The following is a 20778-nucleotide window of genomic DNA, read 5'->3' as shown; positions in this document are numbered from 1 at the left end:
TATTAGGTAGACCTTGCACATAGCACATTTAGGTAGTGGCTCTCAGTTCGTTTCTGGGCTCACGTTGGTGTCTAAAGCCCTAAAGGACCCAGGCCTTAAATATCAGAAATGCCTCCTCCTTCTCCAAAGACCCTCTCAAGCATCAAGACGGGCAGAGGGGGCCCTCCTGGTGGTTCCACCACCCTCAAAAGCCTGGGGGCTGGTGGATGAGAATATGTGTATTTTCAGGACCCACCTTATTTTTTGTGACTCTATTTTATGCCTTTATAGTTTGGTGAGTGTCTGGGGGCCCAAACAAAATGGAAGAATATTGGGTTCACATGCTAACACCAAGCCATCATTAAAGCAAATCAAGGTTTGGAAGCAGACAGCAAACCATGGTTTCAGATCATGGTTTGCTGTCAGAGAACAAACTGTGGTTAAGCCACTGGTCAGGATTCACACATAACATTAAGCGATGGTTTAATGAACCATGGTTTGGTGCTCTGTGCGGACTAGTTCATAATTGAGTGCAAACATGATAGATCCTGGGCCTAATCAAGCTGTGTTCTTCTCAAACTTGCCATTTTTGGCAGGGGTGAGCCTGCAGCTCCTACCTGGATTTGGGGCTTTGTAGATTCTGACGTGCCAGGAGCCGGGCTGCGAAGACTCGCTTTTTGTGGATGCTGTACAAGCCTGCGAATGAAAGAAAGTCGGTTAGTCCTGTTTGCGGGGACTAGTTGCAAGTGTCACGACTGTGGTTCAAGGACATATTCTGGCGGGTGGGCAGGTGGCACAGTACAGTATCAAAGAAGGTGCATACGGCCTAGAATGCGAAACCTGTCAGGCCATAGTGAGTCCCTGGGGCTAGAGCAGGCATAGGCAAACTTGGCCCTCCAGATGTTTTAGGACTACAACTCCCATCACCCCTAGCTAACAGGTCAGGGATGATGGGAACTGTAGTCTCAAAACATCTGGAGGCCCGAGTTTGCCTATGCCTGGGCCCACCCCGTTGTAAATACATCCAACATTATAAAAAGTACAAAAACACCACAAAACATTATTACAGCACCACTGTAGCAGTCGGCAGGGAAGTGTCGGCAGTGCAGTGGTGCTCAGCGCACTTCCCAGTGCTGAGCATCACTGCCAGTTGGAGAGAGGGGAAGAGGTATACGATATCTTTATTGTCATTGTCCCATACAGAACAATGAAATTGAAAATCTACATAAAACATTCAAAACCCCCTAAAAACTCTGAAACCCCATTTTAAAATACAATATACTATAGAGACTCCTTATGCTGCATTTAGAACCAGAATTGCATTTGCGTAGAAACTGTTTTTCAGGCGGCTAGTCCTGGTCTTTATAACCCTATACCTTCTTCCAGAAGGCAGAAGCTGAAAGAGATCATTTCTGGGGTGCGTACTATCCTGTGCTATCTGTGCAGCTTTCTTATGGCACCTGACAGCATAGATTTGATCTAAGGTGGGAAGAGTGCACCCAGTTATTCTCTCTGCTGTCTTTACAACCCTGAACAGCATTGTTTTTTCCCTGGCCATGCAGCTCCCAAACCACACACACAGACCATAAGTTAGTACACTCTCCACAGTACAATGGTAAAATGCCATCAACAGGTGAGGCAGCAAAGAGCTCAGGGTGGTGTGGCAGCAGCAGCGGAGCTAATGCGACACCATGCTTGCACCGCATCAAACTCCCCGCCACCTCTCCTTCCCGCTAACCTGCAGCGATGCTCAGATTTGGGAAGCCAGGTGAGCAACCGCCTCTCCGCTCATGCAACCGCTACCGGGTAGCCAAGCCTGGTCGAGTCCTGCCTCTGAAAACGTCCCACCAGGAAGTTAGCGGCAAGCCACAGTACCTTGTGTCAGTTCGGGTGCTTCAGCAACATAGGTCAGGCGGAACTTGCTCCTCTTCCAGCTCCGGTCGTTGCTGATGAGGGAGTTGTTGGCTTTCTCGATGTTGACGTCGTCGCCCACGCAGAACACATCACAAGCTGCCTGCAGGACAAACCAGGTTCTCAAGGCAAAGCAAGGCAGGCTGGGTGGGTGGAAGAAAGGTGTCCAGCTAGGCTTCCTCCCCTCGTCTCAGGACTCTGCTTTGGGGAAAGGGCTAAGCAGAGCTGTGAAGATGTCCTGACGGTTGGCGGGGCAGGGCAAGCTCACTCACGGGACTCTCCTGCCCTAGTTGTGATTCCCGGAGGGGGTTGGCAGGGCCAGACCATGGAGTCTCAAATTTCAGCCACACCCCGTGTGATGCCAAAATTCAGCGCCCCCTGCCTCTCACGCTCTATTCTAAATAATAGTTGCGGTGCCTCCTGCAGCTCTGTGTCCAGGTCGCACTCCCCTAAATCTGCCTCTGGGGCAGGAGAGAGAGCAGACAGAGCTGCTTCCTCTGAGAGGGTCTCTGCCATCCATTCCCAAACGCCTGCCTGTCAGAGCCCACCAGCTCCTTCTCCCTCCTACCTCTCGTGCCTGTGGCTGCCAAATAATTCCAGTTCCTGATGGAGCCAAGGGGCTTCTGACACCCTTCAGACAACCCATTTATTGATCATCCACAGGTCACGCCTGGTCTTTTACTGAGCCCTTGTTCCAATTTTCCCCGACACTTTCCTAACTGCAAATTAGTTTCTCTTCTCCTTTTTTTGAGGTGGATTTGTTGCACTAGGGTGGTGCAGCTTTCTAAACCACTTTTTACTTGCGCAGATCGAAATCTCCAGGCTATGAGTTCAAAACCCTCCCACAAATTTCTGATGGCTTGGAGGTGATGGCCCAACATCTTCCCTTTAAGGAACCCATTGCCTGTGAGCAGTTGATTACAACTGGCCTGGCCTCGTGGCTCTGAGATACCCTCTCCCCAACATTTCCTCATCTTCTAATCCCATCTCCTGGCAGGAGGCTGAAGAGAAGGTGGCTACCTTGAAGACCTTTTTGGCCCACGTCCTGAAGGACTCCTCTTGCCCACACAGCTCATCCCCCTCGCCCATCCTCAGGATGCGTTCTCCACCCAGCTCCTCCAGGAGCGTGTCCACTGCGCGAGCAAAGGCGCAGAAATGGGGATAGGCCCGTGACCCCAGTCCAAAGACGGAGAATCTGTAGGACAGCAGGAGAGGTGAATCAGTCAACTTTCCTCATTTTTTCAATTTTATTTTATTTTTTAAAAGACCCCATGAAAACAAACTGGCATTTCAGTGTTGATTTCTCCTAATGTACCCATACTCATACCGGACGTGGGTGGCACTGTGAATTAAACCACAGAGCCTAGGACTTGCTGATCAGAAGGTCTGGGGTTCGAATCCCCGTGACGGGGTGAGCTCCCATTGCTCGGTCCCTGCTCCTGCCAACCTAGCAGTTCGAAAGCACGTCAAAGTGCAAGTAGATAAATAGGTACTGCTCTGGCGGGAAGGTAAACGGCGTTTCCGTGCGCTGCACTGGTTCACCAGAAGCGTAGTCATGCTGGCCACATGACCTGGAAGCTGTACGCCGGCTCCCTCGGCTAGTAAAGCGAGACGAGCGCCGCAACCCCAGAGTCGGCCATGATTGGACCTAATGGTCAGGGGTCCCTTTACCTTTACTTACCCATACTCATATGCCATTCTCCTTTATATTTGCCCCTTTATTTCAAAGTGATTGTCTCATAATAACAGAATGCACTTTGTATGCTATTTCCTACTAACATATGCAGTTTTCTGCATGCTTTGCCGTACTGTATGCATTTTTGCACACGGAGCTAGACTCGATAGCCGCATTGCGAAATCCAGAGATCTGCAAATTTCTGAGGACGGCTGAGTTTTCAGTTTGCACATTCTTTTGGAAAGTGCAGATTGGGTTGGTTCGCCTCCCACTGAGAACTTAATCAAAAATTCCCCATCCCTATCTGTACGCAAGGAAGCAGACATCGAGGTGGTGGCTGCACAGCCAAGCAGAGCCAGCAGGGGTCACTGTCAGCCCGACAGAAGGCCATAGACAGAGAGTGAGATTTGTCTCTTGGGGCAAGATTATACTATGTCTTCCAGCTCCTGGACACTGCTGGATTGCAGCATTGCAATGTGAGCTCTGAACTCCCCGCTGTTCACCCGCCCTGCTCACCTGACATTGGCCAGCGGACCGGTGCTCTCAAAGTTGTCCCTGGCTTCAGGCCCGTCAGCCGAAGATTTCCGAGCATCTGAATACGAGGAGACGCTGTTGAAGCGCACTTTGTAGCTCCTGCAAAACAGGATGGTAATTCAGTGCCAGAGATTCTGTTTTGCATGTAGGTCAATCCCCAGGGCTGGGAATACCCCCTGCCTAAAACCCTGAAGAACTTCTGCTTGTAGGCAATACTGAGCTAGATGCATTAACGGCCTGGACCTGGTATAAGACAACTCCCTATGCTTGTTTTATATTAGGGAAGAGCCATAGCTCAGTGGCAGAGTGTCTGCTTTGCATGCAGCAGGTTCCAGGTTCAAATCCTTACAACATACCTGTAAGGTAGGCTCCACTGATAGTGCCAGTAGACCTACTAAAAAAGTAGTCAGGAGATCTGATCATTTGCATCAGGACAGATCTATTTTGGTTCTCAAGATGCAAAGAACTAGCCCACTATGCTGGTCAAAGGGAGAGGCTCACTCTTGTGGACGCCTGACACCTAGTGGCTGCTCAGGGTAACTGCTTCCTAATTGCTGGTTGAGAAATCATTGGTGGAAAAGCATCTTAGGAATTTTGTATTCCAAGCTTCTTGGCGATTTGCAGCAAGGAGTTTAGACTCCTAGTTCTTCAGCAGCAGCAGCAACCAAATGACCTCCCCGCACACACCTGAATAAGGCTGCTGCAATCAAAGAAAGTCAAGGAGAAAACTTGACAGGACAGGCTGGTTCATTAGGGGACACTGCCTTGTCAGCCTCAGCCTGTCACCAGCCAGCTAGCTGGAGCCCACCTGCCTGCCACCTTCCCTTTTAGTCTTATTGTTGCCCTTGTAGAACTCAACAGGGAGGAGGCTCTGGCTCCATCAGCTATTGGCTCTGGCGCCACCTGCTGATGGGCTCCCAGCCTCCCACCCTACCAGTCCACTGGGACTTGTGTGTGTACAAAAGGACTGTGAGCTCAAATCAATTCTGGCACTGAAAGCGAATCCCTAGGCTCAGAAGTACCCTGGCTTTCAGTTCCTGGCTTTCTTTTGCACCTGGCTCTGGTTGATGGATCTTGGGGTTCCCATAAAAAACAAACAACCCACGCAATTCATAATTCCTGGATCAGGGTTAGCACACCCACCTTCTCTCTTCGAGGTTGGAGTTGGGATTCCTCATTTCCATCAGAGCACAGCCAAATTTCTGGGAAATGAGGGGAAATGTAAACATGTGGGAGAACAGGCACACTGAACAGAATTAAGTTAAAAATTTTGTTGTTTAGTCATTTAGTCGTGTTGGACTCTTCGTGACCCCATGGACCAGAGCACGCCAGGCACTCCTGTGTTCCACTGCCTCCTGCAGTTTGGTCAAACTCATACTGGTAGCTTCAAGAACACTGTCCAACCATCTCGTCCTCTGTCGTTCCTTCTCCTTGTGCCCTCCATCTTTCCCAACATCAGGGTCTTTTCCAGGGAGTCTTCTCTTCTCATGAGGTAGCCAAAGTATTGGAGCCTCAGCTTCAGGATCTGTCCTTCCAGTGAGCACTCAGGGCTCATTTCCTTCAGAATGGATAGGTTTGATCTTCTTGCAGTCCATGGGACTCGCAAGAAGATCAAACCTATCCATTCTTAAGGAAATCAGCTCTGAGTGCTCACTGGAAGGACAGATCCTGAAGCTGAGGCTCCAACTGATAAAAAAAACAAACACAAATCTGGACCGGGGGATCAGGATTAGGAAGCTTCTTATGTTGCTCAACAAGGGCAGACCCCCCCCCCCCGACTGAACTGCACCACAACTTGCACGTCAACTCCACAAAAGCCCTCAATGCAACAGGGCAAAATGGTCAAGTAGGATTCTCTGGAGGAGAAGGTCTTTCACACTGTGGGTGGTGCTTAGGACTGACCAAGCTAGGGATCATCTCTCAGCATTGCCTTCAAACCTTCCACCAACATTTCCATTCCAGCAGAAAACATTAATATAGTTAAAGCTAAAAAAAGTGGGCTGGGTTGGACCTCTCTTTTTTTAAGTGGGTGCAGGGAGAAGGATTTCATGGCGTCTAAGTGCAAAAGCTGACCAATACTGGAACGGTTACTTTCCCTACAGGCTAGCGGAGCCACCCAGCCACAGGCAAGACTGTTTTGCAAGACTGTGGCTCCACCACATCAAGTCTTCCAGAAGTACCACAACAAGTTTCTAAGAACAAAGCCAACATTTTAGGATGTGATCTGAAGGCACATGAGACCACTATCTTCCTGAAGCCAACAAGATCTGGAGGGGACCTGCATTTCATTCTTATCGTCAGTCACGAATTCAGGCCTTTCTGCTGTGGGGAAAGATCTACAGACTTAGTCAACCTAACCCAATGAAATGAACAAGGAAAATCTCCCTCCTACCTCCCCGTTCTCTGGTGGGTCTCCGTTGCCAAAGGTGCTTGTGACCACCAGCACGAGAGTTTCATGTTCCAAGTGGACAGTGTCGTACTCATCCATCGACATCACCTGAAGAAAAAGGGCACAGAGAGGCTTGTGAGAAGGATCCCGACAGCCGTCCAGGATGGAGTGACTTGTGGTGGCCTTCCAGATGTTGCCAACCCCCGCCAGGCCCAGCCAGCATGGCCAACAGTAAGGGATGGTGGGAACTGGAATCGAACAATGTCTAGGAGTCCCAAAGGCTTGATTACTGTAACGCGCTGTATGTGGCCCACCCTTGAACCTAGTGCAGAATTTTTTTGGTTTTGTTCTTTACCACCCAGCATTAATTTTATCAAACAAACACACAAATAAACATAGAAATGCAGTGCATGCTTGTATTTCGACTTTTCCGGGCTTCACAACAGGTTAGCTTTTAAATGCGTGCTTATCCATTTGTTTCTTTGCCTTACGGACAAAACAAAACACGAACAGTTTTATGTACAGGTGAGGGAAGTAAAGGTGACTAGCCAGTTAGTACCTTCCACAAATCTGCAGAACCATTCAGCACGCCGCCCCCCAACCACCTGCCAAAGCTTGATCTTAAAGAGGAAAAGCTTTCTTAAACACAGGCTGGGCCCTTTCAGACCAGCCCAACCGTTTGTCAAAAGTTACATGTCTTTGCCCTCGAAGAAAAGCAGTTCAGCTCCTTGCTGGAGAGTTGGAGAAGTTGAGCTAAACTCTTGGAACGACAGCCAGGATCCTACCTTGGCATCAAAGGCATGCTTGAAGATCTCACACAGGGTTTTTGCATAGACCTGGGATTTTCCTGTTTCCGTGGCATACAGGATAGTGGCCTTGACTCTCTTTGCCATTGCCTGCCCCATCAGTTTGGCAGAAAACTTCACAGCCCTAGGAGGGCGGGGGAAAAGAAGATTTATTGACCTGGGAAGCTGATCTGATCTTTCCTCCTGGTTACTCTCAACATTTTTATCTATTTTTTTGCATATGCAGGGTGGAGTTTGCATTCAATACATTAAAAGGTAGGTGTGTACCCATGTGCTTGATGATAACAAGAAAACAACAAGCACTGAACAAAACCTTCCAAGTAAAGGTGAATTGACTTCAGATGCTCCTTCGGTCTACACCTATGATTTATTTAAGAAGTGCACACTTAAGAATGTAACATTTGAATGAGACATGGGTAAAACATACAGGTATGATTGGATCAACTGATTGCAGTTATCTCCCATATTCCCACCCCAATGAGCTCCAAGGGGCATTCATGGTTCTCCCCCTCCTCACCGAATCCTCACAACAACCCTGTGAGGTAGGTTAGGGCTGAGCGGCAGTGACTAGCCCAAGGTCCATGGCCAAGTGGGGATTTGAACCCTGGTCTCCCAGCTCCTAGTTGGACACTCTAACCACTACACCACACTGGCTCTCTGAGTGAGCTGGGGTGGTTACAGCATCTGGCCAAGTCTTTTTTAAAAATCATTTTTATTGATTTTCCAATAAAAAACATCCATTTAATATATCCAATCATAATACTTCAATTAAAAATAAAAAAACAAATAAAAAAGATCAAATTATAGTCCAAATTGTATTTATTAATTTCTCGGGGCTCCCTATGGTCTGGATCTCTGAAGCATATCTCTGAAGCATATCTCCAATGTCTGGCCAAGTCTTCATCATTGTCACTGGACTCAAATTCCCACCAGCCCCAGCTCATATGGCCTATGCCAAGGGATGATGGGAACTGTAGTCCAATGCCCTCTGGAGGCCCACAGGTTCCTGATACAGACAGAAGGTCCCCAACCAGTTGGATAGCTCTGTTGGTTAGAGTCTGGTGCTGACAATGCCAAGGTTGTGGGTTTGAACCTCGTATGGGACAGCTGCGTATTCCTGCATTGCATGGGGTCGGTTTAAGATGATCATCAGGAACTTTTCCAACTATGATTCTATGAAAACACAAACTTTGCACAGGTGAAAAATGACATTTTTAAGTAGGGACGGCACAAGTCATTGAAAAGATGCTCTCTTAACAGGAAGTGCCTCTGATCAGTTACTTGTGAGGAGGTGTATGCCTGAATCTTACTAGGCTAGTTTATTGGGGTGTCTGTGTTAGCCCTGGCTAATGACCCATCGAGTCCAGCATCCTGTTCTCACAGTGGCCAACCAGATACCAGATACCTGTGGGAAGGCCACAAACAGGTCCTGAGTGCAACAGCTCTCTTCCCTTCCTAGGTTTCCGGTAGATGGTATTCAGAAGGTCGCCGGTTTGAATCCCCACAACAGAGTGAGCTCCTGTTGCTCTGTCCCAGCTCCTGCCAACCTAGCAGTTTGAAAGCACACTAGTGCAAGTAGATAAATAGGTACCACTGCGGCGGGAAGGTAAACAGTATTTCCGTGAGCTCTGGTTTCCGTCACGGTGTCCCGTTGTGCCAGAAGCAGTTTAGTCATGCTGGCTACATGATCTGGAAAGCTGTCTGTGGACAAATGCTGGCTCCCTCGGCCTGAAAGCAAGATGAGCGCAGCAACCCCATAGTCGCCTTTGACTGGACTTGACTGTCCAGGGGTCCTTGACCTTGACCTATTCTGAAGCATATTGCCTCCGATGGTGGAGGCAGAACATAGCCATTGTCCAATCCTCTTTCCAAGCAATCCAAGGATTGCTTTCAGAAACGTCGTTTTGCCCCTACTGCAAACCTCAGAATTTTCCTCAAGTGCGCTAATACTTTTTTCCTTCTCTCCCTTGAAAATGGGAGCATGTCTGTGTGTGTGCCGCTTATATCAACACCAGTTCTCACCCTCTTTCTTTGGGGGGGGGGGTGCTTACAAAAACGATTTGCATAAATTGAAGGCAGGGAAGAATCACAAAAGGTCACTGAGAATAAAAGAAAATTCTGGCAGCCTTCTAAAGGGAAGCAGACTCAGCTTACCCTGCGCACAGCTTAAAATCAAAAGAATATAGAAGGATAGAAAGGTATTTCCACCAAAACGATAATCGCCATGGCGCCCTGTAAAGCTCTCAGAATGATTGAGAAATGCCTCACAAGCCCCAGAGAGACATCGGTAAATGCAACTTAACTGGGTCAACGAATGGCTCCGATAATCTTCAATAAACGAGAAAGGTTTGATTTTGTTTTATTTTTCAGGTCGGACTTGCATTTTTCTCCGACTTTTGGGGTGGATTGAATACAAATGGTCTGATTACCACGCAAGGCTGGCTCAAGAGATTTTGCCATCCCAGGCGAATTAATTTTGTAGTGACCTCGCATCTATATATATATCATTTGCAAACATCTTGCATTGTGCTCCCTCAGGGATTTTTCCAGCCACAGTCCTTATTGTGTGTGTGTTTCCTACAACAAAGGGAAAGCACATTTCGAAGAGATGGAAGTGAATTTTGCACATTTGCTTGAACAGACAGAGAGGAAAAGGGGATCGCGATTAGGAATGTGCATGTGGGAGCTGCAACCGAACGCTGCAGCGTATTCTCTCCTTGTAACAGAAGTGCACCTGCTCAGGGTTCTAGCCAGTCACCCCTGCTCTTCTCCAGGATACTCCGTTCCACCTTTGGTTTCCCATTTTTCTTTCCCAGACAGAGCTCGACTTTTGGGGGCCAGATTCAATTAACCTGGTGTGCTGGGGGAAAGGACACAAGGACTCCTGCTAGCCCTGTGGGGTTGCCACCTCTCCACCCCTCCCCCAAATCTGCTCTATAGGATTGGAAGAAACTCCCCCCCCCCGAACAGAGTGCAGGGGTAGTGTTTGATTTACATCCTAAGCCCTTTTAAAATGTGTTTTTTGGGTGGCAGGGGTTATTGGGTCGTCGTTTTTATTTTTATTATGTAATTCGAGGTTTTATATCTTGATTTTATTCTGTGAACTGCCCTGAGACCCCCCCCCCCAGGATATAGGGTGGTATATAGGGACGCGGGTGGCGCTGTGGGTTAAACCACAGAGCCTAGGACTTGCTGATCAGAAGGTCGGCGGTTCGAATCCCCGCGACAGGGTGAGCTCCCGTTGTTCAGTCCCTGCTCAAAAGCACGTCAAAGTGCAAGTAGATAAATAGGTACCACTCCGGCGGGAAGGTAAAAGGCGTTTCCGTGCGCTGCTCTGGTTCGCCAGAAGCAGCTTAGTCATGCTGGCCACATGACCCGGAAGCTGTACGCTGGCTCCCTCGCCCAGTAAAGCGAGATAAGCGCCACAACCCCAGAGTTGGCTACGACTGGACCTAATGGTCAGGGGTCCCTTTACCTTTACCTTTACCTTTATAGATTCAATAAATAAAATAATAATAAGATGGTGGGCTGAACCTTTCCAGACTCATAGAATCGTTGGAGTTGGAAGGGACCACAAGGGTCATCAAGTCCAACCCCATGCAATGCAAGAATCTTTTGCCCGACATAGGACTCGAACCCAGGACCCTGAGATTAAGAGTCGCATGCTCTACCAAACAGAGCTATCCTGGGATAACTATCTGTCAGGGAACTGACATCAGAGCGAGAGGTGGAGGCAAGGCTCCAAAGTGATGCAGGAGAGGGGACCAGCAGGGGGGAAGGAATTCAGCGTAACACCAGTAGAGAAGGGAGGGAGATGGAGCATTCGGAGAGGGGTCTCCAAGACTCTTCACCCGAGACTAGTGGAGAGAGCACGGGCACGCCTCTGCCTACTCCTTCCTTGCGCAGAAGAGTTCCGCGCAGGGAGAGTAGGCGGAGACTTGGCGTCAAACAGCTCTTATGCTGGAAGAAGTTCAAGAAACGCCCACTGACGGATTCTGCAAGCGACTGAACGGCCACGGAGTGAGGGCTGTCAGCCAAGGCATGGTTAGCCAGGCACTCTAGCCAAAAGTAACGGCAACTTACGCACAAGTAACCCCTTATAACCATTACACTATCCTACAGCTCCCAGGATTCTTTGGGAACAGCCACAATGGTTTAAAGTGGTATAATAGTGCTTTAAGCGTATGGTGTGGATGTAGCCATACTGCAGCACCCCACAGAGTGTTTCCCTCTTCCCTTACTAGTTCTGGCAGACCCAGCAACGTAGTTCACTTACTTGGCTAACTTTTTAAACCCAATGGCTCTCTTCTTGGTGGGAGTGCCGTTGACGCCTTTCCACATATGGGTGTTCCATGGATCGGGCTGGGAAGAAAAGAAAAGAACCCTGGATGAAAGGGAAGAAATTAAACACTCAAACTGAATGGGGGGCGGATCTGTCACACCCACAGCCAGAGCTGGCTTGAGTATATTTGTGTGGTCAGCACCAGAGACTTCACTGTCCCAAGGTGAGCAATGGTGTTGTAAGGACACAATTTGGATCAGGATCTCACTGCTGCTCTCCCTGTTAATATACTGAGCCAGACCAACCAGTCCATTGGGATCAACATATTGTCTACACTGACTGGCAGCAGCTCTCCAGGGTTTCAGCTAGAAGATATTTGTCCCCAGACATACCTGGAGGTGCTGGGATTTGAACCCTGGGACCATCTGTACGCAAAGCAGGTGCTCTGACACTAAGCTATGACCTGTCCCTTTAAAATAATGCTAAGATTCCAGTCCTCAAGGTTTTGAAGCAAGGGGCAGTGGAAGCTGCTTTATATGGAGTCCGACCATTATTCCTTCTAGTTCAACACTGCCTACACTGACCGGCAGTGGCTGTTTAGGGTTTCAGGGAGGAGATTTTTTCCCCCTTGCCAGGCCTAACTGGAGATGCCAGGGATCGAACCTGGGACAGGCAGGGTCAAACAAGTCCTGGTTCTCCCCCCTTCCACCTCCGCCTGCTCTCCTTGCAGCTCAAATTCCCCCTGACATGAAAAAAGAAACTTTGTACTGGCGAGTGTGACAACTGGAATGTGGTAGCATTGCTCAGATCATGGCAAGCGTTTATTAGGAGAGTCCTGCTGGATCAGATCAAAGGTTTGCATTCTCAGAGACCAGGAGGGAAGGGGATCTGGTTGCAGCAGCAGCAGCAGCAGCAGCAGGAGGAGGAGGAGGAGGAGGAGGAGGAGGAGGAGGAGACTCCCTGGATTCTTCAGCCACCTCTTGATCCCCCTCCTTCCCAACCTTTGCTTCATTCTCAGACTCTGAACTGCTCTCTGGCACAGACTCTTCCTGCTCACCAATCCCTGTTGCGCCTCCAGCTTCTGACACCTCCTCCCCCCCCTGGCTGTCAGGGACTGTGCTGAGGAGGGCTGCACTGAGGAGGAATGGTGGGAGCCACCCCCTCCTCCTGATCCTGAATCTTCCCAGGAGCAGGAGGACAGTATAGATTTGGAACAGTGGCTTGCTGAGGGGCATAGTTCAGAAGACAAAAGCTGGGAAATACTGGATGGGGAACAGCTAGCAGAAGAAACACTAGAAGAAAGAGCGTTAACAGATTCACAGTCTCTGAACAGCATTCACCCCCCCATCCCACAGAGAGCTCAGAAAGTGTCAGAACAAATAGCGCAGAGGGTACAAGATCAGATTACAGGATGTAGGAGTGATGTGGGTGACTAGGGATGGAGAGGGGAGGGAACTTAATTGGGAACACCATCATTTCTAGGAGGTGTGTTCTTTGTTCTTTTGCTGTGATTATTAAATTTTCTAACTGGTAAGAAGACTCCTTTTCCTTTGTTCTGCTTATCTACTGCCATGGGGGGAGGAAGTTGATTCCCTGAAGCCTGACACATCGCCATCCCACCACCAATCCCCTGGCTCTGAGCTGTCTTCCCTTGGGGATTCCCTTGAGGCGTCCCCAGCTGGTGCCTCCCACCACATCCTCTGCATGCAACAAGTTAATGACAACACCTCCTAGTGGGCGAGAGATACTGAACCACATGGCAGGGCATGGTGGGCGCAAGACAGGAAGTGGATTGTGTACCTGGTACTCAAAGGAGGGCGTCAGCCTGTAGTTGAGCATCTCTTGGTGGAAGACAGGGGTGATGCTCCCAGACATGGGCGGGACAATCCACACCCAGTCAGCTGGGCAACCTCCCCGACAGCGGTATTCATTTTCCATGTGCTTGATGAAGGACTCCGTGGCCGAGTGGTGGTCCACAATGGTCACCTTGTCGCTCTGTAGGAGTGGGAGCACCAGGTCAACAGGTTCTTAAGCAAAACAGGTTCTTACATCACAGAGGACAAGGCTATCAGGGGGTTGGGCACATGGAGAAAGGGCTCAAGGGAAGACCGCGGGGTTGGCTAATTGGCCATCATTTGGGGAGTTATGTTTCCCAGTACCTGGAAGCTATACAAAACAGCAATGTTTATCTCCACCAGTGCTTGGTCCTTCCAGAGCGATGAGGTCTTCCGCATGTCCAGGTTCATCTTTTTGGCAACTTCCTGCAGTGGAATAACAGCAAAAAGCATTTCATCCCCCAAAATATCCAAAGTTGTGGATTCCTGCATGGCGTGGGGAAACTTTCTTGGCTCAAGGGCCACATTCCCTTCTGCCCAACTTTCTGGGGGCCACTGGCCACTGGTGGGAGGGGTTAGAGACTCAAGTGAGCAGAACACACACATACCGTCTCCACTGGCTGTTTCACAGATGATGCTAAACCATGGTTTTATTAAATGATGGTTTATTAAAGCATGGCTTAGTGTTATTTGTGAATTCAGGCCAATAGCTTAACTACAGTTTATCAAAGGTCACTCATGATTCAAAGACTGCAGTTGGTTTATCAGCTTTAGTTAACATTGACCATAGTTTACTATCACGTGCAGTCTTGGAACTCCCCCAGTTAAGGAGCTGCCACCTTCCAAAAGTTGCAGAGCCACTAGTGAAGATCGGAAATAAAATTCAAACCGCTCCCAAGGTTTGGCTGGTCTTGTTAGTGCTGTTAACTAGTTTGCAATGTAATAAACCAAAGTTTAAGTCTGCCATAAGCCTGAGCTTTAACAGTGGTTTGTTAACTTTGGTTAACATTAAGCATGGTTAACTTTGACCATGGTTCAATGTTACGTTGCGAATCGGGTCGCAGTTCAAAAAACACCTCCTGGTCATTTCAAAGGGACTTGAAGAGATTGTGGAGAAGAGCAGGGAATGGTCTGTGAAGAAGAGATCTTTAAAAGCAATAGATCTTTACAAACTGAGGTCTAAACTGTAGCACAGAGAGCTCTTTACCAGCAAATCCTGACTGGGATTTCATTGCAAGTAGGCCATTCTTATTCAACCTTAGTTTCCCCTTCTGGCCTGCCTTACAGAGATATTGTCACAATTGCAAAAACTGTCAAATGCTCCAAACCCTCATGAGAGGCTCTCTCCTACCTCCAGGATGTTGTAGCGGGAGTTGTCGCAGTAATCGCGGACTCCGATCTCGGTGCCCATGTACCAGCCGCTGAAGGGGCAGGCTGAGAACTCCAAACCACCGATTTCAAGTAGCATGTTGGAAACTGCGGGCAGCCCATACCACTGCAGTCCCAGGTCTTTGAACCAGGCAAACCTGCAAACAGGGCAGGGAAGGGCAAGACAGGACACTTTGAATCGGGAACACAAACTTACAGCCTGAGGGAGCCAGCGTTTGTCCACAGACAGCTTTCCGGGTCATGTGGCCAGCATGACTAAACCGCTTCTGGTGCAACAGGAACACCATGACAGAAACCAGAGCACACAGAAAGGCTGTTTACCTTCCCGCCACAGTGGTACCTATTTATCTACTTGCACTTTCTGGCGTGCTTTCGAACTGCTAGGTTGGCAGGAGCTGGGACAGAACAACGGGAGCTCACCCCATCGTGGGGATTCGAACCGTTAACCTTCTGAACGGCAAGCCCAAGAAGCTCAGTGGTTTAGACCACAGCGCCACCCGTGTCCCTTTCCATGTGCACACAGCAAGATCAACAAGGATGCAACCAGATCCCCTATCTGAGGTGGCGCCCACAGCCATAGCCAACTCCGAAAAGGCTCCCCAAACATCCTTGGGGGTGAAACAACAAAGACAGGCGTTTCAACTTACTTGGGGTGCCTGATGGGCACTTCCAGAACCAGCTCAGGTGGGATCTCAAAGAGCTCAGGGTCATTGCCATTGGCCTGGAGCAGGAGCGGCAGAACATCAAAGCGGCCCTTGGGTGGCTTCCACCCTTGCTGTATGCAGATCTGCGTCCAAAGAAAAGAGGACTGATTGGTTGTGATCCATGCTGCAGGACACCAGCAGCCAGGCACAGCTCTCGCATGAGGCAGAGAGCTGCAATTCCTAGAGCTCCCTGTGAACAATGATGGCTTCCCTCAAAGGATTCTGGGAGCTGAAGTTTTCGAAGGAGGCTGAGAGTTTTTAGGAGGCCCCTTCCCCTCATAGAGCTATAATTCCCAGTGTTCCCTGTGAACAGTCATGGCTTCCCTCAAAGAATTCTGGGAGATGCTGAGAGTTCTTAGGAGGACCCTCTTCCCCTCAAAGAGCTACGATTCCCAGAGTTCCCTGGGAAGAGGGATTGCTTGTTAAGCAGCTCTGGGAACCATAGCTTTGTGAGTGGAATAGGGGCCTCCTAAGAACTCTCAACATGTTTCAGGTGGTGTTTAACAGTTGATAAATAAGCTCTTAACTTATTTTAAATTGCATTGTTCTAATATGCTGATGTTTGCTGTCTTAGGCTCCTTCAAGAGGAAGGGCAGGATTGAAATGTAATTTAGGAACAATACTGGGTTGTATCAACTAAGGCCACATTCATACCAGACCCGTTATGATAATGTTTGTTTGTTTTTTGGCTATAACCCATATTTGGCTAGGAAACTGGAAGAGTATAGATCCCTCTTCCTTGTCCACCAACCTCAGTCAGCTCCACGTTGGCCGGGTCTCCCAGGAAGGTGCCATCCAGCTGTTTGTAGCCAGCGTAGCGGATTAGCTGGGAGTTCCAGACTCGGAAGTCGTGTCTCCCATCCGTCCTCTGGGGGAATATGGTGATGGCCGACCTACAAAAGTCAAAAGGGAAAACGGGGCTGGGGGTTAGCAGTCCCCAAGAGTAGAGTCCAAGGTGTTGGGGAGACAGGTCAAAAGTCAACAGCTGTGTTGCCAGGCTCAGACTGGCGAAGGAGCAGTGGTGGCTGGTGCCCATTGGAACTGGTAGGGAAGAAGGCTGGGAGGCACTGTGATACCGCTTCAAACAGTCATGGAGTCCCACAGAGACTTCTGGGAAAGGTAGTTTTTTGTTTTTTTAAGGGGACAGTGGTACCTTGGTTCTCAAACTTAATCCGTTCCGGAAGTCTGTTCCAAAACCAAAACATTCCAAAACCAAGGCGCGCTTTCCCATAGAAAGTAACACAAAATGGATTAATCCGTTCCAGACTTTTTAAAACAACCCCTAAGACAGCAAAATTCATCTAATATGAATTTTGTTATCTAACGAGACTATTGATCCATAAAATGAAAGCAATAAACAATGTACTGCAGTCACACAATCAGTAGCTGAACTGGGTTCTACACAGACACAAAAACAACAAAAAAAGCTGCAAAAACGCAAAATATATAGCAAAAACAGACAGACCTCAGCGTAACACTCAAATCGGACATGTGGCACTCAAATTGGAAGCGTGGTACTCAAAACGGAGCATGTTCGGCTTCTGAAAAAAGTTCGGAAACCGGAACACTTCCGGGTTTACGGTGTCTGGGTTCCAAGTTGTTTGAGTACCAAGGCATTTGAGAACCAAGGTACCACTGTACTGAGAGTTGTTAAGAGACCCCCTATTTCTTCCACAGAGTTACAGTTCCCAACGTTTCCTGTGAGGAGATATTCCTTGTTACACCGCTCTCTGAGGGGAGGGAAGAGAGGTCTTCTAACAACTCCCAGCTTGCTTAACAAACTACAGTTCCCAGTGGTGCCTGCGGGAAGCCATGTCTGCCTAAAGTGGCATCGCAGCGCTTTGGATGCCTGGTGCAACTCAGGGCCTGGGTGGCTGTTTGCAGCCTTTTGCCTAATTTCATGCGGTGGTCTTGGGGAGCCTGGAAGGAAAGGAGGAAAGCATGAGGAGAACAGAACAGCGAGGGGTTGAGGTTGAGCGGGGACTGAAAGGAAGGGGTGGGACACTTGATGGAGGAGGTGGGGCAAAAGCCCCTCTGCAAACAATCAATGTCCTGTGGGGAGGGGGAGAGGACAATTGAGTACACTGAAAAGGGGCCTGCCTGCCTGGACCCCTGAACATTCCACACTGATATTTATCCAGACAGACCACAAGGGCCAAATCTTCACACTGCTGGCTCTCGGCCCCCATCAAATTATCCCAGAGGGAATGTGGCCCTCAACAGACAATAAAGCTTTCCTATCCCTTGCTTAAAAGGGACGCAGGTGGTGTTGTGGGTTAAACCACAGAGCCTAGGACTTGCCGATCAGAAGGTCGGTGGTTCAAATCCCCATGACCGGGTGAGGTCCCGTTGCTTGGTCCCTGCTCCTGCCAACCTGGCAGTTTGAAAGCACGTCAAAGTGCAAGTAGATAAATAGGTACCACTCCAGTGGGAAGGTAAACGGCGTTTCCGTGTGCTGCTCTGGTTCTCCAGAAGCGGCTTAGTCATGCTGGCCACATGACCCGGAAACTGTACACCAAGCTGTACACTTGGCCAATAAAGCGAGATGAGCGCCGCAACCCCAGAGTCGGTCACGACTGGACCTAATGGTCAGGGGTCCCTTTACTTTTACCTTTATTCCTTGTTTACTTGGATGGTTTTGGTTTTATTTATCTGAGAGACAGAGATAAAGAGAGGGGGTGCAGAAAAAGAGACAAGGGGAGGGGAGGGGGTGCACCCATTCCCTTTTGCCTCCAGCCCAGCCCACCACTGGCTCTGAGGTCCCCCCCCCCCCAGCCTCCTATCCCTGAGGGAATGCCACAACCCTTGGCAGAGATGAAGGGAAGGTTTTCCTACTGAGAGGCTTACAAACACCACACACCTGAGGTTTCCTTTGTTAGTGGCATACTTTATGTGGTTGCAAATGTAGTTGAACATCCCGTGGGCCGTGGTGCAGTCCCGGGCGTCAAAGACCTGAAAGGATTCAAAGGGAACAGAGTTCAGCGGACAGGAACAAAGAAGAGTGGGGTACAGAAATCCTGATTTTTTTTGGGGGGGGGGTATCACTGCTACATTTCTATCCCATCCTTCCCTCTGAGGACCTGCTGCTGCTGGCGGTGGTATATGACTCTTCTCCTTCACATTTCATCCTCACAACAACCCTGTGAGGTAGGTCGATAGGCTGAGAGATAGTGGCTAGCTCAGAGTTGCCCAGGACTGAGTGGGGATTTGAACCCTGGTCTCCCATACCCTAGTCCATACCTCCTTCGACCGTGGAGGCAGGATGGCTAGCAGCCATTATTTAATTCATCACTAAATGAATGAACGATGATGACCATGTCATTTAAAGTCTACTCAGTATTGATCCAGAGTAGATTCCAATGTAAAGTTAGGAGAGAGAAACTTAAACACATTGCAGGATCCCCCCAAAATAGACCAGAGGCATTTAATATTTCATCCAGCAGAGCTTTACTGCTACTGAAGGCAAATGAGCATAATGGTCACCAATCCAATACATTCAGGGTTGGCACTGTCCATAAGAAATCTAGTTGCAGCAGACTTAACTTAAACTTATAATACTTATAATAAGTCTAAAACTTAACACTAAGCATACAGAACACCACACCAGACGGAAAAGAGATAGAAAGAGAAAATGAGTGAAACCTAAGTTCCTTCTGGCCTATTAGTCGGCATGACCTTGACAGAAAGATATAAGAGAACCAGTTTAAGCCAGCTGTACTCAGCTTCTCTGAAGGCATAACCCAAAAATCATGAACCTTCTTTCACACGGAGAAGCTTCCAGAACTCTCTTGAATTAAGTAGACTAGGAAATATCTCTACACATCAGACCAATACTTTCTGCACTAAAGAATGCAAACTGACACACCATATGCGACCTCACCTGCAGCTTCGACCACTGGATCCGGCCCACACAGCGGGAGGCATTGCGCCAGGCATGCTTGGCCCCGTAGATCAGCTCTGTGTCTCGCAGCTGGTAGGTGTCTGAAGCTTCTATCTCCTTGGTGACTTCCTCCAGCCTCTCCAGGTGGGCCTTGGAGCCGAACCTGCCAGAGTAGGATTGTACAGAAGCAGTCATTGGTCAACAACAACACCACTGTGATGGGCAAATCTGGGTTATGTTTTGCAAGTGTGCAATCTCATTTTCAATGTGTGGTGGGGGGCGGGAGGCAGCAGCTCCTTGGTCGAGCATCCACATTGCACGTAGAAGACCACAGGTTCAATCCCTGACAACTCCAAGTAGGGCTGGTGTCAGGGGCTGGACTGAGGAGGAACGGTGAGAACTGCCCCCCCCCCTTTCTCCTGAACCTACCCAAGAACAGGAGGACAGTATAGAATTACAACAGTGGTTTGCAGAAGGTCATAGTTCAGAGACTGCAGAGGGGAGAAGCTGGGAAATATTGGGAGAGAAACAGCAGGAATAAGAAGCACGAGGGGAGAGACAACTGATAGACTCAGAGTCTTTGAAAAGCATTCCTGACCCCCCTCCCAGGACCAGGCGTGCATTGAGAGTAGTAGAACAGAAAACTCAGATTAGCTGACACAGGGGTGATGTAGAATAGGAGAGACAGAGGGAGTGGGACTTTACTGGGAGCAATGTCATTATCTTTGGGAGACTACATTCCTTTGTGTCTCTCTGTGAATAATGAATAAAATTACTTGGTAAGAACTCTTCTTGTTTATCTGCTTCTTGGCTGCCACTGTGGGAGGGATAGGATTCCCTAGGAATGCCTCCACCTGAAATCCTGTAGAGTGGCTGGCAGCCAGCGTAGACCCAGGGGAGACAAGGTGGTGGTCTCCAGAGGTTAGAATCCAACATCTGTGGATTCCAGCACCAGCCAGCATGGCCAAAGGGCAGGGATGGTGGCAGTTGGAGTTTAATAACATCTGGCGAACACAGTGTTGCCTCCAAGACTGAGGATGGAAGGATTTACCTTCCCGCTAGAGTGGTACCTATTTATCTACTTGCACTTTGACGTGCTTTCGAACTGCTAGGTTGACAGGAGCAGGGATCGAGCAACGGGAGCTCACCCCGTCACGGGGATTCGAACCGCCAACCTTTTGATCAGCAAGTCCTGGGCTCTGTGGTTTAAACCACAGCGCCACCCGCATCCCTGACTTGGTATAAGGCAGCCTGTAATGTATAATATGCCTTGATTTGTCATGAAAGAGGACAGCCATGCAAAGCTTCCCAGTCACAAGAATGAGCATCTGCACCTCACACTTTCCCAGTATAGGAATAAAGAAATGGGTCTATTTTCAGAAATCTGAACGGTT

The 20778-nt window shown here is 48.9% G+C and overlaps 1 protein-coding gene across 6 annotated transcripts in view; it reads right to left on the bottom strand.

The window, feature by feature from the left end:
• NOS1 (nitric oxide synthase 1) overlaps positions 1 to 20778 on the bottom strand; it is a gene marked incomplete at its 3' end in the record, with an annotated part of 181260 nt that overhangs the window by 21063 nt on the left and 139419 nt on the right. For all 6 annotated transcript variants that reach the window (XM_083716851.1, XM_083716852.1, XM_083716850.1 and 3 more), the window contains 15 exons: positions 19385 to 19547; positions 18365 to 18456; positions 16256 to 16397; positions 15448 to 15587; positions 14763 to 14937; positions 13736 to 13837; positions 13377 to 13571; positions 11571 to 11656; positions 7274 to 7418; positions 6492 to 6596; positions 5243 to 5301; positions 4082 to 4198; positions 2911 to 3085; positions 1855 to 1993; positions 597 to 675 (listed from right to left, as the gene is read on the bottom strand). In XM_083716851.1, the coding sequence (XP_083572977.1) occupies positions 597 to 675; positions 1855 to 1993; positions 2911 to 3085; positions 4082 to 4198; positions 5243 to 5301; positions 6492 to 6596; positions 7274 to 7418; positions 11571 to 11656; positions 13377 to 13571; positions 13736 to 13837; positions 14763 to 14937; positions 15448 to 15587; positions 16256 to 16397; positions 18365 to 18456; positions 19385 to 19547 (1914 nt within the window). The remainder of the gene's footprint in view (positions 1 to 596; positions 676 to 1854; positions 1994 to 2910; positions 3086 to 4081; positions 4199 to 5242; positions 5302 to 6491; positions 6597 to 7273; positions 7419 to 11570; positions 11657 to 13376; positions 13572 to 13735; positions 13838 to 14762; positions 14938 to 15447; positions 15588 to 16255; positions 16398 to 18364; positions 18457 to 19384; positions 19548 to 20778) is intronic.

Source organism: Podarcis gaigeae (genome assembly GCF_964106915.1).
Source record: "Podarcis gaigeae genome assembly, chromosome: 16".
Taxonomy (NCBI): domain Eukaryota; kingdom Metazoa; phylum Chordata; class Lepidosauria; order Squamata; family Lacertidae; genus Podarcis; species Podarcis gaigeae.
Note: the sequence above shows the minus strand (reverse complement) of the source record. Positions and strands in the feature narration are given on the sequence as shown.